This window comes from Sinohyriopsis cumingii, chromosome 16, assembly GCF_028554795.1.
Source record: "Sinohyriopsis cumingii isolate HCF-2022 chromosome 16, ASM2855479v2, whole genome shotgun sequence".
Taxonomy (NCBI): Eukaryota; Metazoa; Mollusca; class Bivalvia; order Unionida; family Unionidae; genus Sinohyriopsis; species Sinohyriopsis cumingii.
The window spans coordinates 46,993,046-47,007,435 of record NC_142976.1 but is presented as its reverse complement, the minus strand read 5'-3'; the positions used below and the strand labels follow the sequence as shown (position 1 = coordinate 47,007,435).

General features: G+C 33.0%; 1 protein-coding gene across 2 annotated transcripts in view; it reads left to right on the top strand.

The window, feature by feature from the left end:
* LOC149780355 (uncharacterized) overlaps positions 1–14,390 on the top strand; it is a 137,585-nt gene that overhangs the window by 109,634 nt on the left and 13,561 nt on the right. For both annotated transcript variants that reach the window (XM_089937251.1, XM_089937252.1), the window contains 4 exons: positions 8,268–8,449; positions 9,132–9,206; positions 11,165–11,249; positions 13,160–13,267. In XM_089937251.1, coding sequence (XP_089793377.1) covers positions 8,268–8,449; positions 9,132–9,206; positions 11,165–11,249; positions 13,160–13,267 — 450 coding nt within the window. The remainder of the gene's footprint in view (positions 1–8,267; positions 8,450–9,131; positions 9,207–11,164; positions 11,250–13,159; positions 13,268–14,390) is intronic.

Genomic DNA, 14,390 nt, shown 5'->3' with positions numbered 1-14,390 from the left:
TTCCATATGTTTACTATTGGAGTTGAAGTAGTACCGTGAGTCCTTTACTGGTAATATGGCAGAAGAGCAGGGATGCTGATAGGCTATGTGAATGTGCGAATTGAGCCAATTTTGTAGCCATTCATGGACTTGGAGAGCAGTGATGCTTAAGAACTCCCTGAAATCAGTTTAAATTAGTGCATTTGAAAATGTGCAGTATAAGCATTTAACTGAAGCCATTCACCCTTACTGTCCTGACATAAGTCATACCAGCAAATGTATCGTAGTGCTTGTCATGATATCTGTCTTTTTCAGGTAGGCAACGGTTTACATGTCTGGGTTCTTCAGCTTGACATGAATGGTTCTTAAACTAAATTTGGTTGGCATTTTGGGTCCAGGAACAAGCATTCTGTTATAGTTTGAACCTTGCATCAAGAAAATGTTACAAATGTGTGTGTAAAATATAGCAGCCATATTGAAAATTTTGCTACCACAACTCCTTCTGAATGGATGGCCTTATCAATAATATGGTTTCACTAAACGATGTCTAATGATATGTACTTAAGTGTAAATGAAAATGGTGTTGATTTGACAATCAATATGGCCCCCACAGCAGCCATCTTGAGAATCGTTTATCGCTCCTCCTGAACAGTCATATTGACAGGAGGTTTTCAATGAAAGATGTCTTATGAAGCCTACTTGATCGTCAAGAAAAATGGTGCTGACTGTCACAGGAGGTTTTCAATGAAAGATGTCTTATGAAGCCTACTTGGTCGTCAAGAAAAATGGTGCTGATTGTCACAGGAGGTTTTCAATGAAATACGTCTTATGAAGCCTACTTGGTCCTCAAGAAAAATGGTGCTGATTGTCACAGGAGGTTTTCAATGAAAGACGTCTTATGAAGCCTACTTGGTCCTCAAGAAAAATGGTGCTGATTGTCACAGGAGGTTTTCAATGAAAGACGTCTTATGAAGCCTACTTGGTCCTCAAGAAAAATGGTGCTGATTGTCAGTGCCAACTTGTTATCACTATTTCGCCCTGAATCAATGGTTATAGCATCATGTGGTTGTACTAAAAGACTTCTTATGATGTTTTGTTAATCTTAAATTAAAATGGTTCTGATCTGCTATCAAATATGTTGCTATGTAGATAATCTTGTTTAACTACTTTTAAAGGGAAAGGAATTTGGACATGGGGTGTTCATCAGAAGAGTTCTTATGGGTCTACTTGGTTCTAAGTGAACATGGCTAATGCAAAATGTTTTTATCTCAACTCATAAATGGATGAAGATTTTACTAATAGACTTCTTAAAATATCCAGTTGGTTCTAAATAAGAATTATGTTATTCATACATCAAATATGGTACACATGATAGCTGTAACTAAAAACCCTGTTGTCACTACTCTGCCTAAATAGATGGTAATTATGACATGGGGCTTTGACCAAAGACTTCCAATAATGTCTACTTTGTCCTAAATAAAAATGATGCCAAACTGACATCCAATATACCCAACACAGCTGCTAATTTGAAAATCTTGTTAGTGCTGAAGAATATCAGAGATGGTTTCAACACACTGCAGTTGAAAGGAAAAAATGGTCTTATCTTCAATTCCTGGTAATTCTTTTTGCATGGTAGCATCTGTATCGTGTATATAGATGATAAAATTGCAATGACGTCATTTAAATGCAGAGTGGATAACAGTGCAATTAAAGTGGCATGTTTACATCCTCACATGTAAATCCCTACCAACCAAAGTTTAGTAATATCTTGTGCAAGTTAAGTTTTCATAGGCCTAAATTATTTTATTTTTTTATTTATTTGAAGACAAACATCTCAGTGAATGTTAAAGAATCATTAAATTAGTCAGTTTCAAAATATAGATGAGGATATATTATTAACTGGGGCAACCTGGCAACTTCAGTTTTTACTGTGAATTACTTTTTGATAATTATACAGTTCTGCTTGCCATAATTTTCCATTTCTATTCATATCCATTTCTATTCATATCCATACATTTAGTGGTTCAAGTTTGTCTTTGTAGGAAGTCTTCTGAGTGACGCAAAACCTTTTCTTTTTGTTTTATATGCATTTAGGCATGGTACATATTTTGTTCTTCACTGGTTTGTACACAGTTGATGACTTCTTCATTTTCATAGCTTTAGATATGTACACCTTTCTTAATTAGAACATTTTTTTGACTGCCTGATAATCGATACATATATGTAATGCTCTGAGCTACTCAAGTTGAATGCAGGGTCAGAGATTCATCTACCAAGGCATGCTTAGAGTCACATAACCCTAACCATAACCCACACAATCTAGCAGGAATAGCTAAATTACTTTTTCAATGATGTACTCCTAATCAATATAGCTTAAACTGAATAATGTTTTCTTTAATTTTAATTTCATGTTGTGTTTATTTAAAAGCAACATAGTTTCCAAGAGCCTTCAATATTCTGGTTCATTGACTTGGGCTTTAGTGTAAAATATGCAGCACATGATGCCAGTACTTTAGAACAGTACAGAACTTTATGTCACTGTGAGAAATAATATTAATATATGATTATGCAACACATCTGTTCCAGTAGCATTTGTAAGTAACATAGAAATGTAATGCACCTCAAATTTATATTATGCTACATGAATAATGAGACATGTTTCATTGTCACAATAGTCAAGAAGTCATCTAAGAATCTCAGTTTGATCAGGTCTGATGTACAATATGAATCTTTCTCATTAATTCTTTAGTACCTCCGAAATGGCAAAGGCTCAGTATGCTCTAAACAGTGGTTTCATTATTGTTTTGAATTTTTCAGATCCCCTTTATTTGGCAAATTGTTAACTTGCATCCTTAGACAAAGTAATAACTAGATTTTATAACACAAAGAAAGACCTGGTGGTATCAGCCTTTGTTCATTGTGCTGTCACATATATCTGATTTAATTCTTATTTATTTTAATTTAATTGTTTGTCAGTTTTATTTTTTTAATTCTATTATATGCTATTATAATGTAAATTTATTCACTGGAGATGATATTTTCCAGAAAATCAGTTGACCTGAATCATTCTTTCGTAAATACCAGGTGTTGATCTAAATCTTGATCTTGTTTCAGAATTTGAAGCAACCTTTATAAACAAGTTCTATTTTATTTTGAAATGATTGATTTTTGGCAGGGTCATTTTTGGTGTACGTGACATAAACATGATCACATGACCCCCCCCCCTTTCATTTTCGCAATTCTGTTTTTTCCATTACTGTGCATTTGTTAGGTTTAATAGAGATGATTAGAGACAGATTTCTCAGTTTGGGACTTTTTACATGATGTCAAGTTATTTTGTTGTAGGCAGATTTTGAGTTAAAATTTTCTTCAGATCAGTTGGATTTCAAAAGGATTAATTATTGTTTCTCTGGAAATATTTGGAGGAGTGATCACACATACATTTTTGAAAGACATTGCTTACATATTTAGTTTGGATTTCCAACAACGGAGTGTCATTATTTGTATTTCTAAAAGGAACTGTAGATACGTACAGTACAGACTACAGCATACGTTATTGTCATCCATCTTGGATTTTCCATCAGGATTCGAACTTTAAATTATTAAAACATTTATTACAAGGACTTTTGCAATTTAATTCATGAATTATTCTTGAATTATTTTTGGATTGGATTCTTGAAGCTGTAAATTTTTCTCCTTTTTTCATTTGTACAGAATTTTTCCAGGGAAATAAATTATTTGTTAAATTTTAAAAGGCTTGTTGTTTTCACTCTTTCTGTGTTACTGTTTATTTGAGCCTAAACACGTAACAGAGCATCGTCCTTCATCCATTGTGAGTGGTCTTTCTGAACTGGTTTTTACAACTTGATCTCAAGAAACACTATCACTAATTTGTACATAATTTCACATGTATAATTCTGGCATCAATGCTATTCAGATTTATTTGATACTGATCTAGTATCAAGTATGGCTACCATTACTAACACTAGAATAGCCTCTAAATGACCTTTAAAACAGGATGGAACCAAATTTAACGACATTAAATACCCTGGCATAAGGACCTTCCAATTTGTACAGATGACTTTTATCTATGATCAAATATTGTCATATCTTCCAAGTCTTTTGCTGTTATGCCAATAAATATAACCACTGCTACTATAAACAGAGGAAACTTGAAATTAATTTATGCTGATCTGGTACTAATTATGGCACCTGTTAGTAAAACAGAAAATATTGATTTGGGGCTGAAAATGTCAAAGAACCTTGTTAATGACTGCAGATAGAAACATGATTTCTGCACTATTGCTTGATTCCTCCATCATTTATGGTTAATAGACTATTCTGACGGCTTGTATTTTTGGAATAAGGAAGTACATCAGCAGCACAGCACACACAATTTTGCCTACATAGAGGATGATTAAACATGGGGCATTCATTGCAGATGTTCTGTCAGACATGATTCCACTTTGACATTGTTTGCATAAGTCTATTAATTATGTTATTTAGTGTAATATACTCAGGTCGTAATAAGTGCACCGAGTTAAAACCTACTGCCATGATTAATTGGTGTCTCTTTACCACTTGAACATAAAACTATCAATTATTTAACAAAGTTTGTTTACATGCTTTAATAAGTACACACCATTAAAAATTAACACCATGCCTGCATGGTGTCTCCTTAGTATTGAAAAAAAGAAAATATGAATTAACATAGTCTACATAATATACACATAAGTATGCATACTTAGAGCTTACCACCATGTGTACTTAGTGTCTAATTACCACTTAGACACAAAACCATAAAGTACAGTGTTCCACTTTTTAATACACAATTGGGTCCAAATAATTTCTAATTACCACTTGGACAAAAAACCATAAAGTACAGTGTTCCACTTTTTAATACACAATTGGGTCTAAATAATTTCTAATTACCACTTGGACATGAAACCATAAAGTACAGTGTTCCACTTTTTAATACACAATTGGGTCTAAATAATTTCTAATTACCACTTGGACACAAAACCATAAAGTACAGTGTTCCACTTTTTAATACACAATTGGGTCTAAATAATTTATAATTACCACTTGGACACAAAACCATAAAGTACAGAATTTTAATACACAGTTGGGTCTAAATAATTTCTAATTACCACTTGGACATAAAACCATAAAGTACAGTGTTCCACTTTTTAATACACAATTGGAACTAAATAATTTATAATTACCAATTGGACACAAAACCATAAAGTACAGTGTTCCACTTTTTATTACAAAATTGGGTCTAAATAATTTCTAATTACCACTTGGACACAAAACCATAAAGTACAGTGTTCCACTTTTTAATACACAATTGGGTCTAAATAATTTCTAATTACCACTTGGACACAAAACCATAAAGTACAGAATTTTAATACACAGTTGGGTCTAAATAATTTCTAATTACCACTTGGACATAAAACCATGAAGTACAGTGTTCCACTTTTTAATACACAATTGGAACTAAATAATTTATAATTACCAATTGGACACAAAACCATAAAGTACAGTGTTCCACTTTTTAATACACAGTTGGGTCTAAATAATTTCTAATTACCACTTGGACACAAAACCATAAAGTACCATGTTCCACTTTTTAATACACAATTGGGTCTAAATAATTTCTAATTACCACTTGGACACAAAACCATAAAGTACAGAATTTTAATACACAGTTGGGTCTAAATAATTTCTAATTACCACTTGGACATAAAACCATAAAGTACAGTGTTCCACTTTTTAATACACAATTGGAACTAAATAATTTATAATTACCAATTGGACACAAAACCATAAAGTACAGTGTTCCACTTTTTAATACACAGTTGGGTCTAAATAATTTCTAATTACCACTTGGACACAAAACCATAAAGTACCATGTTCCACTTTTTAATACACAATTGGGTCTAAATAATTTCTAATTACCACTTGGACACAAAACCATAAAGTACAGAATTTTAATACACAGTTGGGTCTAAATAATTTCTAATTACCACTTGGACATAAAACCATAAAGTACAGTGTTCCACTTTTTAATACACAATTGGAACTAAATAATTTATAATTACCAATTGGACACAAAACCATAAAGTACAGTGTTTCACTTTTTAATACACAGTTGGGTCTAAATAATTTCTAATTACCACTTGGACACAAAACCATAAAGTACCATGTTCCACTTTTTAATACACAGTTGGGTCTAAATAATTTCTAATTACCACTTGGACACAAAACCATAAAGTACAGTGTTCCACTTTTTAATACACAATTGGGTCTAAATAATTTCTAATTACCACTTGGACACAAAACCATAAAGTACAGTGTTCCACTTTTTAATACACAGTTGGGTCTAAATAATTTCTAATTACCACTTGGACATAAAACCATAAAGTACAGTGTTCCACTTTTTACTACACAATTGGGTCTAAATAATTTCTAATTACCACTTGGACATAAAACCATAAAGTACAGAATTTTAATACACAGTTGGGTCTAAATAATTTCTAATTACCACTTGGACATAAAACCATAAAGTACAGTGTTCCACTTTTTAATACACAATTGGGTCTAAATAATTTCTAATTACCACTTGGATACAAAACCATAAAGTACAGTGTTCCACTTTTTAATACACAATTGGGTCTAAATAATTTCTAATTACCACTTGGACATAAAACCATAAAGTACAGTGTTCCACTTTTTAATACACAATTGGGTCTAAATAATTTCTAATTACCACCTGGACACAAAACCACGAATCACCATGCTCCACTTTAATACACAATCGGGTATTGATAGGGTTCAACAGGTACAGTCATCCAATGTGATAATTGCACATATCTAAAACCTAGCATTATTCATCTTATTATCACTTGGGTATAAGTCAATGAATTATGGCATTCACTGTAATAAAATGGCATTAACTGTAAAAATTATGGCATTCACTGTAAACATTATGGCATTCACTGTAAACATTATGGGATTCACTGTAAAATACACAGAGGCCTTGATAAGTGCAGTATTCCCTTTACACTTGTCATCATGCAGGTGTAGTGTCCAATACATTTATCAATCCCAGCATGCCTTGTAAGAGGGAAGTGAATATTAAAATCTCACTAGGTCACAATGTCAATTATATCTACCATCATGTCATCCAACATGTTTCTCAATCCCTGCATACCCTGTGGAAGCAAATATTACAATCTGTCTAGAACTTGTTACCATGCAGGTCTAATGCCTAATACATAATCTTCTCATGCCCTGAGGGTGACTAGTATCTATCACAATCTTCTCATGCCCTGGGGGTGACTATTGTCTGACAAAATTTGCTTTATCAAACTTTGCATACAGCCTGTCACCATGCAGTCATAATGTTCAGCACAGTTTTCTCATATAAGGCATGGGGGAGTGGAACTGCTACTAAAATTTGTCAAGATTATACTTTTTGTAGACTTTACCACCATGCATATTTGGATTTTCATTATCATGTGACCCTTTTGGGAACATGAAAGCACCCCCATTCTCAGTCCCAGCATGGATTAGGTAGAGACCACAGCAATATGTCTAGATCAAACTTTTTGCAAACCTTGTCACCATTAAGTCTAGTTCAAACATGTTTCTAATTCACAGAAAACACGTTTTTAATCCCAGGTAGCATGCATAGACAACTAAATCTTTCTGGATCAAACATTTCTTAGAACATGTCATTTTGGATTTTGACCCTATTATATACAAGGGTAGCTAACTCTTGTATACATGCGACAATGGACTTTGTTTATGTGTGTGATTGTGTGATTAGGATTTTTAACATAACATTTAAAAAAAATTCAGTCACACCACTACAATGTCTGCAGTGTGGCAGTTTATAGTGATGTCTAGCACTGGGGCATCATGCTGCAGACATGTAGCGTCATGTCCCACCCAGTCACATTATCCTGACACCAGGCAGACCAGTCCTATCACTAACCTCTTAATGCTGAGCGCCTAGCGGGGCAGCTGTTAGTACCATTTTTGTAAGTCTTTGGTATGACTCGGCTGGGGTTTGAACCCACAACCTCCCGCTTCCAAAGGGGACGCTCTAACCACTATGCCACCGGAGCGGTCTTTCTTTATGACATCACCATTGTGCGCTTATTTTGATTAGCTTTTTACATTGTGGAATTCCCTGAAATAATAATTTTAAAGCAGTTCACACAGTGAGTGGATTATGCCAAATATGGTGTGTGTATTGCCATTTTTTCTTTTCTTCCCAGAGTACACATGATGATCAGTTTAGGCAGGCTCAACAAGACAGACACAAATATTATCACAAAGAAGAATCTTTAAACCCAGCACTAAGAAGATCGGAATTAGATCTACAGGATTTATATGTTACAGCTCCACCTGGTGAGATAAGGAGGGTATCAGTGCTTGATCGACACGGACCAGAGGGAAGGTTTGTGACTACCTAAACTGTTTAGTGATACTGTTTTAAATTCTATATTCAAATGTATTGCAAAGCAAGAAAATTCACACCACATACTTTTGTTAAAAAAGATACGGGTAGTTCTGATCACAACACAACCAGTTCAGATGAAAAGTAAATACTTAAAAAAGTTCACTGAATGAAGATTCACAAGTACAGCTATTGTAGGAGAGATGGGTGGTTGAGCCACAAATTATGACAGATGAAGCCATTGTGCTTTAATTGTCCAAAATATGGTCAAAACTTTGCCAGTGTCAAAAATATAGTTCCTGTAATTAATCATTTTTAGTAGCAGATATTGGCAGGATCTTCAAAATTCTGTTTCTTGAATGCATAATGATGTGGCCTGTATTAATCTGTCCTCATGAGCTTCATCAATTTTAGCACATCACTTCTCTCATATCACCTATATTTATAATACTGAGAAGGTAAGAAAACAATCTCTAATTGTCATTTACATATTCCATTTTTTGTGCACAGATTATAAGGAGACAGATTTAAAAGAAGTTCCAAAATAAAGAAATACCAGATATTTAAAACATGTACATATATATAAGTAAATATATCTATATTTAAATTCATGGTAAATAGGAGAACATTTCTCATTTTGACTTTCGTTATTCCTTTCAAATATTTTTAATCTTAATTTTAGGATGGCAAAAGAGCATATGACAAGGCATGAAGAGAATCTTGTATATTTAGATGAGCTTCAAAGGACAGAGCCTAAGTAGGTGTTTTTGAGTTTTTAATCACAGCCTCCCTCATCATACCATCATATTCTGTACATGGATCACAACCTCCCTCATCATACCCATCATATTTTGCACATGGATCACAACCTCCCTCATCATATCCATCATATTCTGCATATGGCTCACAACCCCTCTCATCATATCCATCATATTCTGTACATGGATCACAACCTCCCTCATCATGCCATCATATTCTGCACTTGGATCACAACCTCTCTCATCATATTCATCATATTCTGTACATGGATCACAACCTCTCTCGGGGCCCCGAGTGGCCGAGTGGACTAAAGCGTTTTCCGTCAAGGATCACTGCCATCTCACCTCTGTCTGCGTGGGTTCGAGTCTCGGGCTCGGTCAATGTGGATATGTGAGAAAGCTTGCCGGTAGCTTCTCGTGGGTCGGTGGTTCTTTCCGGGGATTTCCCGGGTTCTTCCTCCACCATTAATACTGGCTGCCATGTATAGCCTATCTTGTGCTGAAAAATGGCATTAAACCCTACAACAACAACAACAACCTCTCTCATCATATCCATCATATTCTATACGTGGATCACAACCTCCTTCATCATGCCATCATATTCTGTACATGGATCTCAACCTCCCTCATCATATCCATCATATTTTGTACATGGATCTCAACCATACATGTTATATATGTGTTCAACAAAGACAGTCATCAAATGAAACTAGACATGTTATATATGTGTTCAACAAAGACAGTCATCAAATGAAACTAGACATGTTATATATGTGTTCAACAAAGACAGTCATCAAATGAAACTAGACATGTTATATATGTGTTCAACAAAGACAGTCATCAAAATGAAACTAGACAAGTTATATAGGGTTCAACAGGTACAGTCATCAAATGAAACTAGACAAGTTATATAGGGTTCAACAGGTACAGTCATCAAATGAAACTAGACAGGTTATACAGGTGTTTAACAACGACAGTCATCAGATGAAACTAGACAGGTTATATACATGTTCAACAAAGACAGTCATCAAATTAAATTAGACAGGTTATATAGTATGTGTTCAATAAAGACAGTCATCAAATGAAATTAGACAAGTTATATAGGGTTCAACAGGTACAGTCATCAAATGAAACTAGACATGTTATATAGGTGTTCAACAGGTACAGTCATCAAATGAAACTAGACAAGGATATATGTGTTCAACAAAGACAGTCATAAAAATGAAACTAGACATGCTATATAGGGTTTAACAAATACAGTAATCAAATGAAACGACAGGTTATATATGTGTTCAACAAAGACAGTCATCAAAATGAAACTAGAGATGTTATATAGGGTTCAAGAAATACAGTCATCAAATGAAACTAGACAGGTTATATAGGGGTTCAACAAAGACAATCATCACATGAAACTGGACTTTTTTTTATTACAAGATTTCAAAAAAATCAGTCATCAAATGAAACTAGACAGGTTATATAGGGGTTCAACAAAGACAATCATCACATGAAATGACTTTTTGTACAAGATTTCAACAGGTAGTCATCAAATGAAACTAGACATATTATATAGGGGTTCAACAAAGACAGTCATCAAATGAAACTATACAGGTAATATAGGGGTTCAACAAAGACAGTCAAATGAAACTGGACAGGTTATATAGGGGTTCAACAAAGACAATCATCACATGAAACTGGACAGCTTGATCAAGGTTACAACAGAGACAGTTATTAATTTTCAGCAGAGACAAACATCATATGAAACATGACATAATGTAACTATATAGTTTTACAGAGACAGTTATTATTTTTGTTTTATTTGAGTATGTGACTTAAGTTTCTTGTCCTGAGCAGTTGGCTTTCTTTTGAGGAAATTAGAGTATATATTACATTCCTTGGTGTTTTAATAGGGACTTTTTTATATTCTGGCATGTTGATAAATTTACAATAATTCTTTCAGAGTATATGACATATGTAAGGCTATTGATGACAGAGATGGTAGAGATATTAAGGAGCTGACAATAAAGAAAGAAGACATTTTATTGGTGAGTCTAGATTCATTAAAAATGCATCAAAAAATTATATTGCACTTGGTACTTTGATTTATTTCTGCAAGTTGATAAGTTAAAAACTGTCAAAAGATATTAAACATTATTTACCTGTTTGTATGGCATTTTAGTAATTGTATGGCATTTTAGTAATTGTATGGCATTTTAGTATTTGTATGGCATTTTAGTGTTTGTATGACATTTTAGTATTTGTATGGCATTTTATGGCATTTTAGAGTTTGTATGGCATTTTAGTGTTTGTATGGCATTTTAGTATTTATATGTCAATTTAGTATTTGTATGGCATTTTAATCTTTGTATGGCATTTTAGAGTTTGTATGGCATTTTAGTGTTTGTATGACATTTTATTATTTGTATGGTGTTTTAGTATTTGTATGGCATTTTAATCTTTGTATGGCATTTTAGAACTTGTATGGCATTTTATTATTTGTATGGTATTTTAGTATTTGTTTGGCATTTTAATCTTTGTATGGCATTTTAGTGTTTGTATGACATTTTATTATTTGTATGGTATTTTAGTATTTGTTTGGCATTTTAATCTTTGTATGGCATTTTAGAGCTTGTATGGCATTTTATTATTTGTATGGTATTTTAGTATTTGTTTGGCATTTTAATCTTTGTATGGCATTTTAGTGTTTGTATGACATTTTATTATTTGTATGGTATTTTAGTATTTGTATGGCATTTTAATCTTTGTATGGCATTTTAGAGCTTGTATGGCATTTTATTATTTGTTTGGCATTTTAGTGTACTTAGTCTCTATATATTATATAATTAAACCATTTATATCATATGACATTATGCTCGGAATTCCGTTATTTTTGGAGTACAAATTTTTGTGGATTTTAATGTTGCATCAGAAAAAGAATATAAAGAACCACTGAATAAGATTTAGTTTATATGAAGAAGAAAAAAAGCCTGGACCAACTCCTCCAAACTCAACAAACTATGTACTTAAGTACATAAGTACTGAAATGGGACCAACCACTTCAACATCAGTGAATTAACTATGATAGTACTTATCGGAATAGAACCAACAACTCCAACATCAATGACTTAACAATGTAATGACTATGGAGATGGTTATAATTTATGAAGAAAATGAGACAAACCTACAACAGTGATATATCGACACCCCCCCCCCCCCAACGTCAGTGACTTATCCATTAAAGTAGTAAATAGGATCAACCCCTCCAAAATCAGTGATTTAAGACTATGTAATTACTGACATAGGGCAGGACCAATTCTCCAACATTATTGACATAACAGTGTAAGTAGTAATGAGAATGTTGTTCAGAAATTCAAGAAATGTACACACAAACATGATCAAAAATACAAATGTACCCATGAACATAATAAAAGTTCAAGAAATGTACATTCAGACATAATAAAAGTTCAAGAAATGTACATTCAGACATAATAAAAGTTCAAGAAATGTACATTCAGACATAATAACAGTTCAAGAAATGTACATTCAGACATAATAAAAGTTCCAGATGTTTACCCATAAACATCATCAAGATATAAGAAATGTACCCATAAATATAATAAAACAATATATGAAATCAAACACACAAGCTTAAAGATTTTTAGACTTATACCCATAAACATAATCAAGATATAAGAAATGTACCCATTAACATATAAAAATATACATGAAATGTACACACAAACAATTCAAGAAATATACCCATGAACATAATTGAAATACAAAAAGAAAATGTAACCACAAACATAATCAAAGATGTGAAAATGTACTCATGACAATAAAAAAAAAAATACAAAAGAATACAAAAGAAGAATATTACTTGCAATATGTATGCATGCATGATTGATCAGTCAACAGTAATTGTTTTTATGCAGACTATATGATATCATAATTTTAGGTGTTGGATTCCAGTCGCAACTGGTGGAAGGTGAAGAACTTCAGGGGTGAAGTTGGCTATGCTCCTTACACATATCTTAAGGCCATTGAGATCAAGAGTACTGATATGGTAGGTAACTCATCAGAAATCATTGAATCTTAGGTTCCTTTACTTCGCACATATATTCCCACTAGCAATGCTGTGTTGAATTGTTACTTTTGGAAATGAGTTTCAGCCTAAAAGTTACACTTGATGTTGTTCATTTTTCAAGCATATTTAGTTGCTTGATTTTTGGGTCAGATTGACTTTAATTAAAATTTAGGATTAAAACAACAAAACGTACTTATATGAGATGAAATATTGGCTATATCAACCACAACGTGCGCTAAATAATGCATTCTGAACACCTGTAACCTTTGAATGCATAGCTCACCTGGCCATGTATATACATTTAATTTACATTTTCTAATACGCCACCTAAGATAATTTGACCAAATTTGAGAGAAATCCTCCTTGTTTTAATTCTTTTTACAATGATGCTGATCCATCATCAAATGTGGTGTCTATAAATAGAAAACATTTAACAACATTGTCTAAAGCAAAACAAATAATTATAGAAACAGAATGCATTTTAGCAGCTTAACGTTCGTCATCAGCAATCTGTTGATATCTGTCAGCTTATGTAGATTATGTCTTCGATCAAAAAAGAATAATCAAAATGTTACTTAACACTAAAAATACATCATTAGTGTGAAATTAAATGTGCTCTTGTTTGCATAAATGCTTTTATGGAGGCAGTGGTTGAAAAAAGTCTTGTCAGTTTTGCTACAAACTTCAAGGATAATATTAAACAAAGAGGATATTTTTTGTCTTGACTACATCTTGGTGAAGTATCACTTTGGTCTTGCTCACATAAGAAACTGAAAAAATGTGCATCCTTCCTAATTCTGCATCAGAGTAAATGTATTTTCCAAAGAATCTGGACAGAGCACAATAATAGCCTACCAGAAAACGTTACTCTTGGGATACATTGAGCTGTAAGTTGTTGATGAAATCTTTGCGTCAGTAGTGATTCAGTTATACCTTGTTATTTGTTGAAAAGAGTTTATCATCTTCAGTTATAGGCAAAAAATATATTTCCATGTAAATGTAAATGATATACAGCTGATCTTTTCTTGCCAATTTATTAGTTGCCTCTTTGCAAAGACAGTTTAATTATACTGTTGTTGAGCTGCTGCATTTAACTTCTATT